The sequence below is a fragment of the Somniosus microcephalus genome, chromosome 10 (genome assembly GCF_052327205.1).
Source record: "Somniosus microcephalus isolate GS21.2 chromosome 10, FLI_Smic_1.0, whole genome shotgun sequence".
In the NCBI taxonomy this organism is placed as follows: Eukaryota; Metazoa; Chordata; class Chondrichthyes; order Squaliformes; family Somniosidae; genus Somniosus; species Somniosus microcephalus.
This window is the reverse complement of record NC_140996.1, coordinates 171,282,789-171,303,918: the sequence shown is the minus strand read 5'-3', so window position 1 is coordinate 171,303,918 and position 21,130 is coordinate 171,282,789. Positions and strand designations below refer to the sequence as shown.

At 47.1% G+C, this 21,130-nt stretch overlaps 1 protein-coding gene across 2 annotated transcripts in view; it reads left to right on the top strand.

The window, feature by feature from the left end:
- Nucleotides 1-3,061: 3,061 nt before the first annotated feature.
- Nucleotides 3,062-21,130, top strand: part of xpo4 (exportin 4) — a 164,442-nt gene continuing 146,373 nt past the window's right edge. For both annotated transcript variants that reach the window (XM_085999169.1, XM_085999168.1), the window contains exon 1: nt 3,062-3,150. In XM_085999169.1, the coding sequence (XP_085855295.1) occupies nt 3,085-3,150 (66 nt within the window). In that variant the 5' untranslated portion in view covers nt 3,062-3,084. The remainder of the gene's footprint in view (nt 3,151-21,130) is intronic.

The window sequence follows — 21,130 nt, the reverse complement described above, 5'->3', positions numbered from 1 at the left end:
ATGAAGGCAAGTATCCCATATGCCTTTTTAACCACCTTATCTATCTGTTCCGCTGCTTTCAGGGATCTATGTACATGTACACCAAGGTCCCTCTGACCCTCTGTACTTCCTAGGGTCCTACCACTCATTGTGTATTCCCTTGCCTTATTTGTCCGTCCAAAATGCATCACCTCGCACTTTTCAGGGTTAAATTCCATTTGCCACTTTTCCGCCCATCTGACCAACCCGTTTATATCGTCCTGTAGCCTGAGGCTTTCCTCCTCGCAATTTACCACCCCACCAATTTTCGTGTCATCTGCGAACTTACTGATCATACCTTTTACATTCTCATCCAAATCATTTATGTAGATCACAAACAGCAAGGGACCCAGCACCGATCCCTGAGGTACCCCACTGGACACAGGCTTCCAGTCACAAAAGCAACCTTCGACCATCACCCTCTGCCTCCTGCCACTCAGCCAGTTTAGGATCCAACGTGCCAAGGCACCCTGGATCCCATGGGCTCTTACCTTCTTGACCAGTCTCCTATGCGGGACTTTGTCAAAAGCCTTACTGAAGTCCATGTATACCACACCCACAGCATTTCCCTCATCCACACACCTAGTCACCCCCTCGAAAAATTCAATCAGATTGGTCAGACATGATTTACCCTTGACAAAGCCATGCTGACTATCCCCGATTAATCCTTGCCTCTCCAAGTGGAGACTAATTTTGTCCCTCAGAATTTTTTCCAATAATTTCCCTACCACAGATGTTAGGCTCACTGGCCTGTAATTCCCTGGTTTATCCCTGCTACCCTTCTTGAATAATGGTACTACGTTAGCTGTCCTCCAGTCCTCTGGTACATCCCCTGTGGCCAGAGAGGTTCTGAAAATTTGTGTCAGAGCCCCTGCAATCTCCTCCTTTGCCTCACACAGCAGCCTGGGATACATCTCGTCCGGGCCTGGGGATTTATCCACTTTTTGGCCAAGTGGCCAATGTTCAGGGATCTTAAATATTCTTGATTGTTGTCTGCCTTGTGATGGAGAGAATATGGGGTGTAAAGTTCGGGATCGAACAGGACACCAAGGTTGTGAACATTCCTGTTCAGCCTGAGAAAGTGGCTAGGGAGGGAGATGGACTCAGTGGAAAGGGAGCAGAGTTTGTGGTGGGTGCCAAAGACAATGGCTTTGGTCTTCCCAATGTTAAGCTGAAGGAAGTTAAGGCTCATTCAAGACGATATAAAAATGTGGGATAATTTATTTGAATAATTTCCAATTTAAAACTGGCAGGGGACATATTGTTTTGCAGCAGAGTTCCTGGTTCTCCAGTGGTAGTTTATGAAGCCTATTACCAACTTAGGAACGCATAAGACAGGGGTGCTGAGGCTAACTGTGATGCCCCTACAGCTAAAATAATCTAACTCAGCACTGACTAGGGACTGAACCCAGGACCATCGTGGTCTGTGGTTGCTCAGCTACGCTCTGGGTAAACTCACTCAGGCTTCAGATAAGCCACATGCTGGTATTCCAAGTGAGAACGGAGCCTATCCAGAAAACTCTCCCCATCCGAATATTTAAATAAAAATGGACCGACAGTGCTCAAATTTCTCGAATAAATGCATGTGTTGTTTCAGCTCCGCCTGAATATTGTGGTGTGAATGCAGGGAATGATCCCTCTTCCATCCCTTGCAGTGAGCCCGGGGCTGCCCTGACCCTGGGGTGAATGCAGAGAATGATCCCGTGCAGTGAGCCCGGGGCTGCCCTGACCCTGGGGTGAATGCAGAGAATGATCCCGTGCAGTGAGCCCGGGGCTGCCCTGACCCTGGGGTGAATGCAGAGAATGATCCCGTGCAGTGAGCCTGGGGCTGCCCTGACCCTGGGATGAATGCAGAGAATGATCCCGTGCAGTGAGCCCAGGGCTGCCCTGACCCTGGGGTGAATGCAGAGAATGATCCCGTGCAGTGAGCCCGGGGCTGCCCTGTCCCTGGGGTGAATGCAGAGAATGATCCCGGGGCTGCCCTGACCCTGGTGTGAGTGCAGAGAATGATCCTGGGGCTGCCCTGACCCTGGTGTGAATGCAGAGAATGATCCCGGGGCTGCCCTGACCCTGGTGTGAATGCAGAGAATGATCCCGGGGCTGCCCTGACCCTGGGGTGAATGCAGAGAATGATCCCGTGCATGGAGCCCGGGGCTGCCCTGTCCCTGGGGTGAATGCAGAGAATGATCCCGTGCAGTGAGCCCGGGGCTGCCCTGACCCTGGGGTGAATGCAGAGAATGATCCCGTGCAGTGAGCCTGGGGCTGCCCTGTCCCTGGGATGAATGCAGAGAATGATCCCGTGCAGTGAGCCCAGGGCTGCCCTGACCCTGGGGTGAATGCAGAGAATGATCCCGTGCAGTGAGCCCGGGGCTGCCCTGACCCTGGTGTGAATGCGGAGAATGATCCCGTGCAGTGAGCCCGGGGCTGCCCTGACCCTGGGGTGAATGCAGAGAATGATCCCGTGCAGTGAGCCCGGGGCTGCCCTGTCCCTGGGGTGAATGCAGAGAATGATCCCGGGGCTGCCCTGACCCTGGTGTGAATGCAGAGAGTGATCCTGGGGCTGCCCTGACCCTGGGGTGAATGCAGCGAGTGATCCCGGGGCTGCCCTGACCCTAGGGTGAATGCAGAGAATGAGCTCGGGGCTGCCCTGACCCTGGGGTGAATGCAGAGAATGATCCCGTGCAGTGATCCCGGGGCTGCCCTGACCCTGGGGTGAATGCAGAGAATGAGCTCGGTGCTGCCCTGACCCCGGGGTGAATGCAGAGAATGATCCCGTGCAGTGATCCCGGGGCTGCCCTGACCCTGGGGTGAATGCAGAGAATGAGCTCGGGGCTGCCCTGACCCTGGGGTGAATGCAGAGAATGATCCCGTGCAGTGATCCCGGGGCTGCCCTGACGCTGGGGTGAATGCAGAGAATGAGCTCGGGGCTGCCCTGACCCTGGGGTGAATGCAGAGAATGATCCCGTGCAGTGATCCCGGGGCTGCACTGACCCTGGTGCACCCGCTCCACTGGAGCCGCCGCTTTATCCCACAATGCCCCGCATGGCGCGTCACTGAAGAGAGACCATGATGGCGGCTCATAATGCACCAGAAGTGATAGCACAGCTGGAAAGCGCAGCCAAAGTTTTAATGGTAAGGGCCTGCTCACCTTTCTGCTCTCTCTCCCCACCCCAGGGGTCTGCTGGCTGCTCCTGGCTCTCTCTCTCTTTGCCCTGGGTTACAGGAGCTGGCATGGCGAGCAGGGAAACGCCGTGCGTGGCGCAGTCCCCCAGTGCCCGGACCCCGGGGTCTCAGTAAACTCCACAGCCGGCAGCCACGGTAGCTTGGCTCAGCTCGACTTTTAGTTCTCTCTTTTCATCAGGCACGCTGCCACCTCCAGATTATTAATTGGGACATTTTAAGATGTATTTTAATTCGGGAGCTATTGAGATCCGTGTCAGATTGTTTGCTCTCATCATCGGTGGTGTTGTTGGTACCTTTAAAAAAAATATTTTTCTTTTAGAGATTTGTTTTTTGACTGAGTTGCAATTCAATGCAACCCATGGAAAGAAAAAAAGGAATTTACCATCGGCTGTACATAGCGGAATTGTGATGCTTAAATTGAAACTTTTAATAAAATACTGTACTTGAGCTTTAAAATGGCGTTTTGTTTCAGGTTATAGCCCTGGTGGTTCTTGGTGAGACCCGCTCAGGTACACCACAGATAGGTGGTTAGGGGTGGTAAAGATTCATTGCCTTCATCTTTAAAGTTCAGTCTAAATTAATGAATCCACTGGCTGAGAAGTTGTGAAATTGGGGTTTTATTTTGTGCTGTATGAAGTCATTGGTTTATAACCTTTTCTTTGAAAACTGTTATGAACTAGATTTCTTAATACCATGATTAATATCTGATTGCTTTAATGTTTGAATTGGTGAAGGGAGAACAAGAAACTAAGGAGCATATGCTCATGGAGCTAATATGGCATACCCAGTGTGGTCTTCACATAAAATGTATTACTGTACTGCATTACCCAAAAGAAAACTTATCTTGACTGTTTTAAAATGCATATAGCAATGTCAAATTGTTAGACTTTAGTTTATAACTTTAATATAACAATTTGGAATGCTTACCTATGTTTATTTTGATATAATTTGAATTTATTTGCCTAGTGTAAACTTCCTTTAAGTTTATGTAAGTATTGTTTTTTTTGCTTCACCAATTTCTGCTCTCCCTCACCCTCGGGAAGGGATTAACGCCTTGTTGGGCTATAGTTCTGTAGGTGCTGGTCACCCTCCAGGTCCTTCCCCATTGTCTTTTGGAGGCGATGTTAAGGTGGATGTATAAGATCCCATTGCACTATTTGAAGAAGAGTAGGAAAGTTCTTCTGGTGTCCTGGTCAATAATTAATCCTTCAACCAAAACAGATTATCTGGTCATTTATTTCACTGCCGTTGGCTGCTGTTTCCCTAGATTACAACAGTGACTATGCTTCATTGCCTGTAAAGTGCTTTCGGATATCCAGAGGTCATGAAAGGCACTATATAAATGCACGTTTTTTTTCAAATGCCCGATAGTCACGTGAGTTGATTGTTGCTAGCCATAATCCTGTTCTCGTCTGACTTTGTGGTCTTGAAGCCTGGGACTGAGCCTGTGTGACCACTGGTAGGGTGGATTTGACCACTGATAATGTAGCCTGTGATTTCCTTGCTTCAGCCACTAAAGTTGCAAACAAACTGAAGCTAAAGCCTGCTACTAAGCAGCTCTATTATGGTAACTGTAAAGAGGAGAGCTATTTGGCGAAAGCAGGGTGCCCTTTTGGAGCAATTGCGCTGCTGCAAAGGTAGACTATAATCTTCTTAGGCAGTCCCTCGGAACCGAGGCTGACTTGCTTCCACATTAAAAATGAGTTCTCAGGTGACTGATGAGTCCAATGCGGGACCTACAGTCTCTGTCACAGGTGGGGCAGACGGTGGTTGAAGGGGCGGGTGGGTGGGGTGCTTGGGTTGACGTGCGCTGCCTGCGCTTGGCTACCGCTTGCTCCCGGCGAAGAGACTCGAGGTGTTCGGCGCCTTCCCGGATGCTTCTCCTCCATTTTGTGCGGTCTTAGGCCAGGGATTCCCAGGTGTCGATGGGGATGTTACACTTTTTCAAGGAGGCTTTGGGGGTGTCCTTGAAGCGTTTCCTCTGCCCACCTGGGACTCTCTTGCCGTGCCGGAGCTCCGAGTAGAGTGCTTGTTTTGGGAGTCTCATATCGGGCATGCGGACAATGTGACCCGTCCATCGGAGCTGATTGAGCGTGGTCAAAGCTTCGATGCTGGGGATGTTGGCCTGAGCAAGAGCACTGACATTGGTGAGCATATCCTGCCAATGGATTTGCAGGATCGTGCGGAGGCAGCGTTGGTGGTATCTCTCCAGTGCTTTGAGGTGCCTGCTGTACATGGTCCATGTCTCTGAGGCATACAGCAGGGCGGGTATCACTGCTGCTCTGTAGACCATGAGCTTAGTGCTGGGTTTGAGGTCCTGGTCTTCAAACACTCTTCCTCAGGTGACAGAAGGCTGCACTGGCACACTGAAGGCGGTGTTGGACTTCGTCATCGTCGTCTGCCCTTGTTGACAGTAGGCTCCCGAGGTATGGAAAGTTGTCTGCATTGTCCAAGGCCTTGTCGTGGATTTTGATAATGCGGGGGCAGGTTGGTAGGGGACCTTTGTCTTATGGATGTTTAGTGTAAAGCCCATGCTCTCGTACGCTTCGGTGAAGGTGTTGACGATGGTTTGGAGTTCGACCTCTGAGTGAGCGCAGACGCAAGCGTCGTCTGCATACTGTAATTCGATGACAGAGGATGGGACGACCTTGGATCTGGACTGGAGGCGACAGAGGTTGAACAGTTTCCCGTTTGTTCTGTAGATTAGCTCCACTCCAGTGGGGAGCTTCCTGAGGGTGAGCTGGAGCATTGCAGCAAGGAAGATCGAGAAGAGCGATGGTGCGATGACACAGCCTTGTTTGACCCCGGTTCATACGTGAATTGGGTCTGAGACTATATAATGCAGTCTGTTCTGATGCCAGGGTGTCATTATTTAGAGATGAAGTAAGATCAGTGGGTTGGATTTATTAACAAGTGCACCCATTTATGCAACAATTATCCTAAATGGTTTTTCGTTTGGCTAAAGTCTGTCGTGTTAATCAAAAAAGTGCTTTTGACCTAGTACCTCAGTGGTTCTTTTGAAGAAGCTGAAAGCAATGGAAGTATAAGGTCAAATCTTGGATTTTATCCAGGATGTATGCTCCAGCTCCAGGATGTATTTAGATGAGAGACTCATTGAACCTATCTGAAAAGAAGAATGAGGCAAGGTTATGCATCATATTTAATGTCTTCACCAAATATGTCGTGGATGGTATGGTACAGTACTGCCTCAGGGTGTCTGTTCCTGGCATTTCTGAAAATATTGCAGCACTCTTACGCAGATGATATTGTGTTGCTCGAAGACTCACTTAGGAATTTAGTGTGCTCTACGCACCATTTTAAAGACTAGGTTATTCAGTAGGATGTGGTGGTAGATTTTTTTCAAATGTAGCATTATCGTCTTGTATGGCTCAAGAGTAGGTCTCCAGCATGTTGATCATTAAATACGAGGTGTAACTTTCCTAGTTGTTGTTCTATATTGGTACCTGGGAATCCTGATGGATATCAACTTCAGCCTAGTCACAGTCCCTTGGGAACATGCCGAGGAGGGCTGAAGGGCTCTTTTGGTAGTGAAGTGCTTTGGAATATAGTGAGGTCATGAAAGGCACTATATAAATGCAAGCTTTTTTTTTCTTTCCTGTCTCGACTTTCTTCAGTAACAGCGAAGTCAAAATACAGATTAAGCTTTTAGCCTATTAGACATCCTTGCAGTTCTCCTTTGTGGTGCAGAACGCCTAGGCTTGCAATGGATGAGCTTCCTAGAAGAAGTCCATGCGAGTTTCAGGTCCAAGCTGTGATGTAGATTTATGGCCGAAAAGGGAAAGCAACTATAAGAAGAACTACCTCCAGCCAACATTAGCCTGTCAGAGTACCCTGGAAGGGGTGTCAATCAGTCTAAAGCTGCTCACATGAACTGGATTAAGCAGTCACCTGATACAAGGCATTGCACTGGGATGTCAACAATATCAATGAGGGTGGCATGATGCAAGCTGCCCTTTGTAGGGTCGTCCATCATGCTGAAAGCAGATGCCCATTGTATAGCTGATGCGGAAACTACGCAACCACTGGAAGGCATTATCTGGAGGCTAAGTATGAGAACTCATGCTAATATATCTTGATTATTGCCTATTATGATTGGGTTGCAGAGAGGCAAGCAGCAGCAGCAGCTGCTGCTGAAGCCCTGCATATCCAACTAGTGGAACTACCATTCAGTAGATATGGTGTGTGTTTACGCTGTGGTCAAGAGGATGGTGACAATGCACTCGTGTATCTCATGGTGTGCTATGCTGGTTACCCCTAGTGAGGGCTCCAACCAGCATTTGTCAGTTGCCTACTAAATAGTGACTATTCTCCTTGGGCAGGTGGTTGGCTCCCAGATAGTGATGGAAGCTCAGAACTAAGTCAACTTTCTGTGACACTCAGTAGTCCGAAAGCTGAACCAGGCAGGTCTGCGGTACTCCAGGGCACTGCTGATGATTTGACCAGCCAGTCTGACACAGTAGACCTGGTGCAAGTAGAACTGGAGGCTAGAATTCTGCCAATGTTGCAACAGGTAGGGTGGGAAGCAGCTTTGGTAAGGTGCCCCATTTTAGCTGGTTAAACTCCCAGCAAAAGTCCTGTGTACACTTAGGAGGCCCTCTGACAATTTGCTCCTAAAGCTTTATCCCTCCTCGCACTCTCCACAGCATTCAACATGGTTCAGCATTCTGGCTGTCCTTGCATGGTTCCATTCTGTTGTATCCAAACATAGCCAGTGGCATCTCCAGCAATAGTTTCTCTTTTTCTTTCTCCCCCCCCCCCCCCCCCCCCCGGCCCTTACCGTCCCCTCCGAAGTCCCTCGGGAATCTATGCATGGCCTGTTCCTCTTCCTCATTTACATGCTACCCCTCAGTAATATCATCTGCAGACACTGGGCCAGTTTCCACATGTATACTGATGACCCCTCCACCACCTATTGGTAGGGTAGCATCCAGTCTTAGATGTCATTTCCTCCAGCACAGCATTGGGAAGTCTAAAGCCATTGTCTGTGGCCCCTGCTATAAACTCCACTCCTGATCCTCTTCTAGTCACTGTCTCCAGTTCAACCAGACTGTTCAGACCATTGGTATTCTGTACCACTCTGCTTAGTTTCAGACATATATTCTCTCTGCCACAAATACAACTTATTTTCACATCTGCAACATTAACTGCCACCGCTCCTATCTCTGTCCGTTTGCTGAAAATCTTATGCACGCCTTCATTGTCTCCTAACCTCGCCTCCTTCGTAAACTTCAATTTGTCCATAACTACTGCACGCATCCTTTCCTGCACTAAGTCATGCTTGGAGCATTACCTTGTCCTTGCTGACCTACATTGGCTCCTTGTTCTCCCACATGTTAAATGTAAAATCCTCAATTTAAAATCTCTCCATAACCTTGATCCATCAAATATCTGTAATCCTCTCCAGTTATATACTTTTATTGCTACATCAGTCTCTTCCCTTCTCGCCCCCCCCCCCCCACATCGAACATAGTGTTACGCTGACCTTTTATGCACCCCACCCTCCCTTTGTATTACCACTGGCGACAGAGGCTTCAGCTGCCTGGGTTCTGCTCTAAACAATTATTTTGGATCGGTCTTCACGGTAGAAGATACTAAAAACATCCCAATTATTGTGGGATTTCTCTCTGCCCCAAAGCAGACAGACGAGCGTGTACTGGTTCCAAGCGATCTTTATTCAAGCACGTGCAGGGAGAGGCCCTCTTAGTCTGAGCTGAGGCGGGAGTCTAATTTTACATTCGAGCAGTTGGCTTATACACAATCTTGCATCTTGTTTCCGTCGCATCTTCGGGACTTGGCCAATTAATTGTCCAAGTCACGTACACTTAATCACATCTCCACTAAACACACCTTGTTTATCTCATTTGCCCTGTTTCCATCTGCCATTGTTCTATCCAATTTACGTACGCTTAACCTCATCTTCGCAAATCACATCTTGGTGGCCCATTGTTCAATGTATGGCCTCCTTGATTCTTTTACTCCCCAATCATGTAAATGCTTTTTCCAACTGTCTTTGCTCTGCCAGACTTCTCCTTTATTACATCAGCCAACTAGTCAGTTAAACCGCTAATCTAACTTTTAACCTCTTCAGTCCCCCCTTTTGGCCCTTGGTGATAGCCCAAGATGGCCAACAAACTTCACCTGCCTGTGCTTCTCGCTCCATCACTGCTGGCCAGGCAGGTGGTTGGATTCGCACGGGTGTGGCTACTTAAACTACCTCTAACATTCCCTGCTTCTCTCCCAATCTATACTGTGTTTTAACAACGGTTTTAGCAATGGTTCGGTTATGGCGTCATTTACATCGAGTACAATACTCAAGCATAGGTTTGATGACAATTAGCAACTGCATCACCACCAATACATGAGATGCAATTCTGATCCAGGGGTATATGTCCACCCTAATACCCCAGTCCCAAAGTGTCCACCACCATGAGGCTTCTTTCAGCTTGGCCTCCACATCCTTCCCCAGTTGTTTGACCTCTTGCCCAATTCGGTGATGCTGCTTAATTATTTCCCCGGCCTCTTTCCTCAGTTCCAGTAGGTGTTCTGGTAGTTTCGGGATGTCCTTCCCCTCGGAGTACATATTCGAGCATGCTGTCCTTTAGTTTCCCTGTTGGACTTGCCTGTTCCTCGCGGGGCGACCGTAAGTAGGTTATGGTTGCATGTCCAATCGTTGTTGGGGCCCGGGGGTGGAAGCAGAAACTTGAGCTGGGCACTGGATGTTACCATACTGGTATTGAGATTCACTGGTGGTCACACAGTATTCTCCTTTTCCCTGGTGTGCTGGCTTATGGCGGGCGCTGGAAATGTCAAGGGTGCAGTTTGGGGTGGCTGTTTCCATGGGATGTGGTCAGACTACATTACTCTCTCTGGCGTCAGTAACTGTCATGTCGAGGAGCCGATGGTAAAACGACCTTGTACACCACTCGCACCATTTGGGTAACCCCATCTGGCTAATATCATGGACAACCAAAACTATCTCGTCTACATTCTCAAATAGGCGCCTATCCTGGATCTCGAGCCCCCCTTTGGGTCCTGAGCTAGGCTGTGGACACCTCAAGGGTTCCTCCCTAGTCAAAGTGGTGGGCTTCAGGGCTCCTGTTACTTGGGTGGTTGTGGTGGTGGGAGTATCCTGGGGGTTCAGCTTCCAACACCAATCATCAGAGTTGGTGCACTTGGAGGTTGGTCATAGTTCCCACCCTCCTCCTTCCTGCTGGGGTATCCCGGACATCTGAGTGAAATCCCTCCCACATCTTACTTACATTAACATGCGAGGAACTATGCATCATCACTCTTCATCCCGAAGCATACTGTGCTCATGTTTGTCCATTTAACAGCCATCCCTGGGTTACCCCTATCCCTTGGATCGCCTGGCTTGTCAAATATGCTTACGCCCGTTAACCTGGAGCTACAATTTAAATACACTGTTTTATCAACCAGTTAATGCCCCACGTTCCCGATCGCAACTGATGTTGCTCGAGTTCTTGTAATACAGGCCTCGTTGCTCCCTTCGGTCGACCGATGTGGCTCCTTCTGTGGTCGTCGTGGCCAGGCATATCAGTAAGGTCATCCATATCTGAGTCCTGTAGAGGGAGATAAACAGTGGATGCTGGTCATCACCGGTTTAGTCCTTATTATTTACTGTGCTTTCGAATTTCTTAAGTTGTGTCCAGTGTTTCCACCGACCTTTTCCTTTTTATATTTAAACATGTGAAAGTGTCGCTGGTTATTAGGACCTCGTAGGGTCCCTGCCAGCGAGGTGCCCATCCTGGTCTGGCGGGTAAGACTCTTACCATCACCCTGTCCCCTACTACTAGTAAATTTTGTTCTTCCTCCATTTCCTCCAATTCCGTATCCCTGACTATTTGTTAGTCCCTGACATCCTGTCTCCGATCATGCAGTTGTTTGCATAGTTCCTTTAATAAACTGCCTAATCCTGTCCCAGGCTGGTCCCACGCCTTCCCTACCCGTGATCGTGCCCTCGGGCAATCTCATGGCCCACCCAGTTATTAGTTCAAACGGGGTTAGTCCGGTTGTGCGATTGGGCGTAGTCCTCAACCTCATTAGGATGCTAGGTAGTGGGTCCGCCCAGCCCCTGCCGGTCTCGGCAATGGCCTTTGCGAGTGATGCCTTTAAGGTTCTATTCATTCTCTTTACCATTCCCGAGCTCTGTGGGTGGTATGGTTTGTGAAACCTCTGTTTTACTCCAAATAGGGCGCATGTCTGCTTGATGACTTTGCCAGTGAAGTGTGTTCCCTGATCTGAGTCTATTTGCAGTGGCACCCCCCCATCGGGGTACTATTTCCTTGGTGAAAGTCTTTGCGATGGTGGTAGTGGAGCAATCCCTTGTGGCGAATGCTTCTACCCATCGTGTGAACTGGTCTATCACCACTAGGCAATACGTTTTACCTCGGCTAGGGGCAGAGGTCCGGTGAAATCTATCTTGTAATTTTTGCACATTTACTTCCTCTGGACTGATGGCACAAGCTGCCACCGGCTCCAGGGTCTCCATCTCCACAGCCCCCTTTGCTGCCTCGTTTGCCCACTGATTTCCCCTTTGGATATCATCCTGGACTTTCTGGTGTGCCTTGACCTTTTATTATTGATGCCTGTCTGGGCAGCTTCGCCGCCTCGACCAATTCCCTTACATTCTCCTCGTGTTGTGTATGTCCCCCACCAGAGGTTATATATCCCCGTCTGCTCCAGGCGATCATGTAATCGTGGACCCCCCCAAAAGCGTATCTGCTATCTGTATTAGGGTTGCAAAATTCTGGGAATTTTTAAAAGAGGAAACTTTCCATGGGAATTTTTGGGAATTTTGAGTTTTTTTGCACACTGATGGTTTTTGTCTCTGACCCTTATATTATCTTTGTCGTCAAAATAGACATACTGTTCCATACAAATTAAAAACAGGCTTTCAAAACTTTATTTAGGTTATAATTTTGAACTTTATTGAACCCCCACAAAAAAGACCCATCTAAAATAAAATAAAAAGAGCGTCCGCTTATTTAGCCTGTAATTTGTCCTTATTTTGTCCCTTTTGAGTCTTCTACTCCTCATTGCTCCTCCTGATTCTCTGACTCTGGCTCTGACGTGTCCATTTCCTCCTCTGTGTCAGTGTCTAGCTGTGTGGTGGACACTTCTGTATCTGGCTCAATAAGTTGTAGGTTCGCCCAGATAGCCACCAGTTTCTCCACTCTCTTGTTAGTCAGCCTGTTGCGCACCTTTGTATGCGTATTCCCAAAAAGTGACCTGTTTCGTTCAGAGGCCGCTGATGAAGGTGGGATTTGGAGTATCACCGGTGCAATAGGTGTCAGGGCCTCAGATGCACAAAGTCCCTTCCACCAGGTATGTGCACTGATATGCTTGCATGATTCCCATATCCCATCCCCATTCCAAAGACCTTGCTTGGTAGAGAACTTTGCCAGACTTCCCAGAACTTTGCTCACATCCAGATTGAGAGGGTAGAAATCACACTGTGTAAGCGCTGTTGATCTGTTCACAGAATCACAGAAACCCCACAGTGCAGATAGAGGCCATTTCGGCCCATCGAGCCTGCACCGACACATATCCCACCCGATCCCCGTAACCCCTACACCAACACCAACACATATCCCACCCTATCCTCGTAACCCCACGTATTTAATCCCCCTAACACTAAGGGTCAATTTATCATAGCCAATCAACCTAACCCGCACATCTTTGGACTGTGGGAGGAAACCGGAGCACCAGGAGGAAACCCACGCAAACACGGAGAATGTGCAAACTCCACACAGATAGTCTCCAGAAAGTATTGGTCTCCCAACATGCTTTGGGTCCAGCATGTATGCTGCAGCATGAACCGGCTTGACACAAAATTCTTGACGCGTCTGTATGAATTGAACAATTGCCTTCTCCTCTGCTTTGAGCAGCAGGGATGTGGGTAGGGCAATGCTGATTTGTTCTTTTAAATCAGTAAAAAGCCTGAGAACATCTGACAAGACAGCGTCATCTCCTTCAATCTGAGCAATTGCAGATGCTACTGGTGAGAGTAGTTTAAGGCTGCTAACCACTCTCTCCCAAAATGCATCATCCAGCAGTATTTTCTTGATGGTGGTTTCCATATCCCCAGACTGGGATATTGCCATTTCTTGCAGCGACTCCTTACCATCCAGAAGGCTGTTGTACATTATGACAACACCACCCCATCTAGTGTCGTTGGGCAGCTTCAGTGTGGTGTTCTTGTTCTTTGTCATTTGCTTGGAGTTGTAGGTTGCTGCAACTACCTGTTTTCCCCTGACATACTTAACAACTTGCTTGGCTCTCTTGTACAGTGCTTCCATGGTTCTCAAACCCATGATGTCCTTGAGGAGCAGGTTAAACCCATGAGCTGCGCACCCAATAGACGTAATATGAGGGTAGGCCTCCTCCACTTGAGCCCAAGCAGCCTTCATATTCGCAGCATTGTCAGTAACTACTGCAAAGACCTTTTGTGATCCAAGATCGTTGATGACCGCTTTCAGCTCATCAGCAATGTGTGTGTCTGTGCTCTTGAAGAATACTGGGAGAGGAGTGGAGACGATGTAGTTTATGATGCCCTCTCCTCGTACACTTGACCACCCATCTGAGATAACTGCACCACAGTCTGCCATCGCTATCGTTTCTTTGAGCTTTCCTTGGACCCTGTTATACTCAGCCTCCAGCAAATAAGTAGACAAAGCATGTCTGGTGAGAGGTCAGTATGCAGGGCGAATAACATTGAAAAATCTCTTCCAGTACACATTGGCCGTGAGCATGAGGGGTGAGCCTGTTGCATATACAGCTCGAGCAAGGCACTCCTCTGCATTCTTCTGGCTATGGTTATCCATTGTATCAAAGAACCTTCCAAGTGGGCCAGGAGTTGCTGATAAGGAGCCTGATGCTGAATGAGAACCATCATCTTCTTGAATGGAAGCAGAGGAACTCTGGGCTGACTGCTGTGAGCTTTGAGTGAAGTTGTTGCATTTGGATAAATGCTGCTGCATCTTTGTGGCATTCTTTACATATGGCTTTCTACAGTGTTTGCACATGTACACAGTCTTTCCAGCTTTAATGCCTGGGGTAAAATGCTTCCACACATCTGACAGTAAACGTGGCATTGTTCTATGCAGAGAAATAAAGGGCATTCATCTGTGTCGAACTGCGGTCGATCAGCACGATTGCAACAGGGTGAGTACATTTTTGCTGATGCTCCATGTGATGGAAGCATGACCTGTACACACACGACGCTACATCACCAATAGTGTATTATTTTGTATATTTTAAATTGAAGGACAACAGAGTTCAACAAGTAACTGGTTTATTTGGTATATAAAGTCTGATTTACTTACTGCATCATCACAACATCAGCAGAAAACAAAATGACTTCCCTCAGGACCCCTAACCTGGATCTTAAAAAAAAAACAAAAACAAAAAAAAAAAACTATAGCAGTCTTACAGATGCCTGCAGGCCAATCACAATTCGATATGCAAATATTACAAATAGAGGGAGCTAATCGCTCATCCACTCATCCAACCAATCAGGACACATTTGTTCACAGTCACACACAAAACTTGTAATTATTAAAACAAGCCAAGTAAGAAGATAAACATATATTGATTAAGAAATTCCTTAATAATTAAGATTCCATCTCGGTTAGTAATTTTAAGAGAGGACCTGTGGGGGGGAAAAAAAAGAAAGAAATACAAAAAAAACAATATTATGCTAGCATGTGCTTTTTTGGGCAAAATTCCCAAGCTAAACTTCCCGTGGAAAATTTCCGGAAATTTACCGGAAACTTTCCACCCCTTTGCAACCCTAATCTGTAGATGTTCGTGGTCTGGCCTTTAGCTAATTTTAGGGCTTCAGTGAGGGCCGTTAATTCGGCGACCTGTGTGGAAAGTCCCCCTGGGAGTCGCCCCTTTTGCCATCGTGCCACCCTCAGTATTCACCACCGCCCATCCTGTTCTTGGAACCCCGTCTATGTACTTTCGCGATCCGTCCACAAATCGGATTAGGTTCGCGTTGTCTGTGGGTTCTTCCCGGATCCCACTGAGGTCTTCGGAGTCAATGGCCTCCCTACACTCGTGCTCTTCTCCCATATCCGTGATGCATTCTGCGGGGTTGGGACCCATATCTCTGACTATTTTTACTGACTTATCCCGTGGTAATAGTATGGCCTCCCAGGTAGCCTTTCTGCTATCCGAGACTGTTTGTTTTTAATCTGCCTGTATTTAATAACTCCGATAGAACGGATTCTTTTACCCTCAGTCTGGTTCAGTAATCACTGAGTCGAATGCAACTGGAGAATTCAAACGATTTATTTTCCGCGGAGTCTTACTCTGAAATGTCGGCACCGACTCCTGCAAAAGTCTGACGAACCCAACAGAGCAAGCAATTTGTCATACAGTGTGCTACATTATTATACTTGCATTTGAGAAGACATTAACACCTCGTACATTCCTGCACCAATCCTGAGCTGTGCACGTATACATTTAATTTGATTTCCTGGCCTGGCAGTTTGAAATAAAGAAGTCACATTTAACTAAATGGGTTACAGCTAAGTAAACATCCTGGTAATGTGTTCATGATCACCTAAACATTATGGTAATGCGTTTTCTGATCGCCTATTGTCTGTATAACTTCTGCACGCTGCCTAACATTGTTCCTACCAGCAAGGTGTGACATTGTGGGCGCCAGCCATATTAGCAGCCAAAGATCAGTTTAGCCTTTTTATTTTACTTCTTGCTGCCTTCACAGTTTCTTGTTTCTATTTCCTTGACCTTGGTATTCTCAACTCCACCAGGGTATGTTTTGTGTGTAAGATAACTTCTCCCGTCATAACTATCGGCTCACTAGTCCTCACTGCCCAGGTTGCGGCCACACACCGGGGTATTCCGGTGACGACCGGGGATTGTTTTGTGAAGAAGTATGCCATGGGCCTCGTTCGGTCTCCATGTACCTGTGTCACTACCGCGCTATAGTGTCCATTGTCATTGTTTGTTTGTATAAATGTGGAATGGTCTCTTCATATCTGGCAATCCGAGTGCTGGGGCTGATCTGAGCGCCTGTTTCAGTTATGTGTACGCCCTTTCCTGTTCCCCCATTCTATGGGATCCAGTGCCGCCTTCCCTCCTTTCATTAAGTCCTGTATGGGTGGGGGGTGGGGGGGCGATCATTTGTGAGAATCCCTCTATAAAATTAAGACAGTAGTTGAAGAGGCCCATGACCCTACGCATGCCCCGCACATTCAGTGGTTGGGGAATTTTTCTAATGGCTTCCTTTCGGTCTAGGGGCCTATTGTACTGTAGTCTGAGCCTGTCCATTTCCCACGTGTTTAATCTCTGTTGTAATAGGGGCCCTGGCCTTTACGCCCTTCGTCCCGGATTTGGGCAGTGGTGGGGGCCGATGGTCCCTCTGTGTCATATTTAGGTGGGGGCTCCCAACCCCCGTCTGTCGTAATCTGCGGCTTCCTTCTCTACTTCTCCCCAGTCAACGCTCTAAACCTTGGTCCCGGTGCCCGCACTGCACTGACAACCTTTTCCTTTTCTATATATATTTGTACATGTTTACTGAGTCCTAAGTAGCTACTAATAATTATAAGTATTCCCTTCTCTTCCTTACACTGGGCGCCCCACCGTTCCCTTTGCCTGTCCGGACTGTCGTTCAGACTCCAGCCTTTTTCATTTTCTCGATTAGTTTCTTATTTTTTCCTGCTATAAATTTGGTTATGGGCCCTTCCGGTAACTCAGACCTTCCTGCTACAACGCGGTTCTGGTTACCTACGGCGGCTCACGGGTCTACTGTGCCGAGATCACTCCAGTACCCACTAGTCTCCTGTTCTGATTCCCTACAGTCTCACGTCCAGCCTTTTGGGGTTCCGCACCTAACTATGGGTGGTAATATAAGGTACTCGCTGACTTGCGGTCCCATTATGGTTGGTCATTCGACTGCGTCCTGGGAATCCTGCCAACTACGCCAAGTTGTTGTGGGATTTCTCTCTGCCCCAAAGCAGACGGAGACAAGCGTGTACTGGTTCCAAGCGATCTTTATTCAAGCACGAGCAGGGAGAGGCCCCCTCGGTCTGAGCTGAGACAGGAGTCTAATTTTTACATTCGAGCAGTTGGCTTATATACAATCTTACATCTTGTTCCCTTCACATCTTCGGGACTTGGCCAATTAATTGTCCAAGTCACGTACACTTAATCACATCTTGTTTATCTCATTTGCCCTGTTTCCACATCTGCCATTGTTTTATCCAATTTACATACGCTTAACCTCATCTTCGCAAATCACATCTTGGCAGCCCATTGTTCAATGTATGGCCTCCTTGATTTTTTTTACTCCCCTCCCCACCCCCCCCCCACCCAATCATAGTGTAATATGCTTTTTCCAACTGTCTTTGTTCTGCCAGACTTCTCCTTTTATTACATCAGCCAGCTAGTCAGTTAAGCCGCTAATCTAACTTTTAACCTCTTCACCAATAATAATAGATAATCAAGGGGCTATAGGGAGGGAGGAACTTAAAACAATCTCTATCACTAGAGAAAAAGTACTAGGCAAACTAATGGGGCTAAAGGCCGACAAGTTCCCTGGACCCGATGGCCTGCATCCTCGGGTCTTAAAAGAAGTGGCTGCGGAGATAGTGGATGCGGTGGTTGTAATCTACCAAAATTCCCTGGATTCTGGAGAGGTCCCAGCGGATTGGAAAACCGCGAATGTAACGCCACTATTCAAGAAAGGAGGGAGACGGAAAGCAGGAAACTAAGGCCAGTTAGCCTAACCTCTGTCATTGGGAAAATGCTGGAATCCATTATTAAGGAGGTAAGACAATCGAGCAGAGTCAACATGGTTTTATGAAAGGGAAATCGTGTTTGACAAATTTGCTGGAGTTCTTTGAGGATGTAACAAACAGGGTGGATAAAGGTGAACCAGTAGATGTAGTGTATTTGGATTTCCAGAAGGCATTCGATAAGGTGCCACAAAAGGTTACTGCACAAGATAAGAGTGCACGGGGTTGGGAGTAATATATTGGCATAGATAGGGGATTGGCTAACAGAGTCGGGATAAATGGGTCATTTTCCGGTTGGCAATCAGTAACTAGTGCGGTGCCACAGGGATGAGTGCTGGGCCCTCAACTATTTACAATCTATATATTAATGACTTGGATGAAGAGACCGAGTGTACTGTAGCCAAATTTGCTGATGATACAAAGATAGGTGGGTTAACAAGTTGTGAAGAGGACACTGAGTCTGCAAAGGGATATAGATAGGGCAAATGAGTGGGCAAAAATTTGGCAGATGGAGTATAATGTGGGAAAATGTGAGGTTATCCACTTTGGAAGGAAGAATGAAAAAGCAAATTATTATTTAAATGGAGCGAGACTACAAAATGCTGCGGTACAAAGGGATCTGGGGGGTCCTAGTACATAAAACACAAAAAGTTAGCATGCAGGTACAGCAAGTAATTAGGAACGCTAATGGAATGTTGGCCTTTGTTGCAAGGGGGATGGAGTATAAAAGTAGGGAAGTTTTGATGCAACTTTACAGGGCACTGGTGAGACCACACCTGGAGTACTGCGTACAGTTTTGGTCTCCATATTTAAGGAAGGATATACTTGCATTGGAGGCAGTGCAGAGAAGGTTCACTAGGTTGATTCCTGGGATGAAGGGATTGATTTATGATGAAAGGTTGAGCAGGTTGGGCCTATACTCATTGAAGTTTAGAAGAATGAGAGGTGATCCTATTGAAACATATAAGATTCTGAGGGGGATTGACAGCGTGGATGCCGAGAGGATGTTTCCCCTCGTGGAGCAATCTAGAACTAGGGAGCATAGTTTCGGAATAAGGGGTTGCCCATTTAAAACGGAGATGAGGAGGAATTTCTTCTGAGGGTCGTGAATCTTTGGAATTCTCTACCCCAGAGAGCTGTGGAGGTGGAGTCATTGAATATATTCAAGGCAGAGATTGACAGACATTTGAACTACAGGGGAGTCAAGGGGTATGGGGAGAGAGCGGGAAAGTGATGTTGAGACCAAGATTGGATCAGCCATGATCTTATTGAACGGCGGAGCAGGCTTGAGGGGCCGAGTGGCCTACTCCTACTCCTGTTTCTTATGTTATGTTCTCTCTGGAATTTCTTCACTAAACCTCCTCACCTTCCTTTTTAAAAACGTTCTCAAAGTTTCTCTTTGGCCTCTCCCTTCCTGGCTCAGCGCCCTTATGCCTGACTGACATGCCTTGGGATGTTCTTTATGTTAAAGATCATAGAAACATAGAAGATAGGAGCAGGAGTAGGCCCTTCGAACCTGCTCCGCCATTCAACGAGATCATGGCTGATCATCCAAACCCTAGCACCCTGTCCCTACACCGACAGCCATCCCACCCAAGCCCTATACCCGTAACCCTGTAACCCCACGTATTTAATCCCCACTAACACTAAGGGTCAATTTTTATCATCGCCAATCAACCTAACCCGCACATCTTTGGACTGTGGGAGGAAACCGGAGCACCCGGAGAAAACCCATGCAAACACGGGGAGAATGTGCAAACTCCACACAGTCACCCGAGGCCGGATTTGAACCCGGGTCCCTGGCGCTGTGAGGCAACAGTGCTAACCACTATGCCACCGTGCTGCCCATTGCCACCGTGCTGATCCAATATAACGAAGTTGTTGCTGAGATATGTCCCTTCAGACAGCGAGTGTACACTCCATATTGGGTAGATGGAAACAGGTGGGTGTAGATTTATCATTTGCTTGAATTGAAGACTCTTGGATATAGTGATAGGTTCCCACAAGTGCCAGATATCTGGCTGTCCAAAAAATGTGCTTTCCATCAGGGGAGCTGGATAGCAGTCAAACAGAAACCTTGTTTGTGATCAATCTCTCTTTCTGCCCACTTACCCCACCCCAACCCAGGGGGCAATTCTGAGCTAGTCACTAGTAAATATGCTAAGACATTGAGGGGGAATGGTGAAATAACCAGTGATAAGTTTTCCAATTGTCTATACAGAATGTTGCCTATGAAGATAACTACAGAGAAAAATTAAATGGGAATATATAAAGTTAGGGAGAAAAGGCCATTCAGCCCATTAAAACTCCTCTCTCTAGTAGCCTAATTTTTTTCATCACAGCATCCAAATGTATTTGGAAGTCCTTGTGTTTTTATCTCTACTGTCTCACCGGGAATATTATTCCAACATGTATCGCAGTTAGATGTCAGAAAGAATTCCTCTACTTAGTTTAAAATTTACTTTTCCCTAATTTAATTTCATGTCCTATAGTCATCATTTCCTGGGTGGCTTTGAAGTAGCATTATGGGTTTACCGTATACCATTTATTTTATATACTTTGATTAGATTCCCCTCTTACACCTCCATCTTTCTCAACTGTAGAACTTGAGCTACTCCTTTTTTTTGTAAATTTCTGTTCTATTCTATTCTGGCGTTGGGGAGTGAAGAGAAAAATTGGACAGGGTTCCTGCTTCTGATCACTACACAGCAACCCCTGCTGGAAAATAGGCTTGTGTTCCAGTTCTATTTCTTTTATTGTATACTAATGACTACACAATTACTTGCATTTATCGGTGCCATTAGTCTGCCCAATTGCACGGGTGATCTAAATCCATCTGAAAATCTTTACCTGCACCTCGTGTATCTACAGTTTTTCCCTATTTTAGTGTTGAGCAAATTTGACGAGTTTACATTTTGGTTTTGGTATCAAGTCATTTATGTAAATTAGAAACAACAGTGTTCAAGCAATAACCCCTGCAGAACTTCTTTCAATATGTTCCTCCAATCTGACATTGCAGCTCCCATGAGTGTACTGATTCCTTTTTTTAAACTGACTTCTCACCCAGTCCTGTACTTTTATTTTAATTAGAAATCTTTCAAGTGGCACTTTGTCAAAAACAT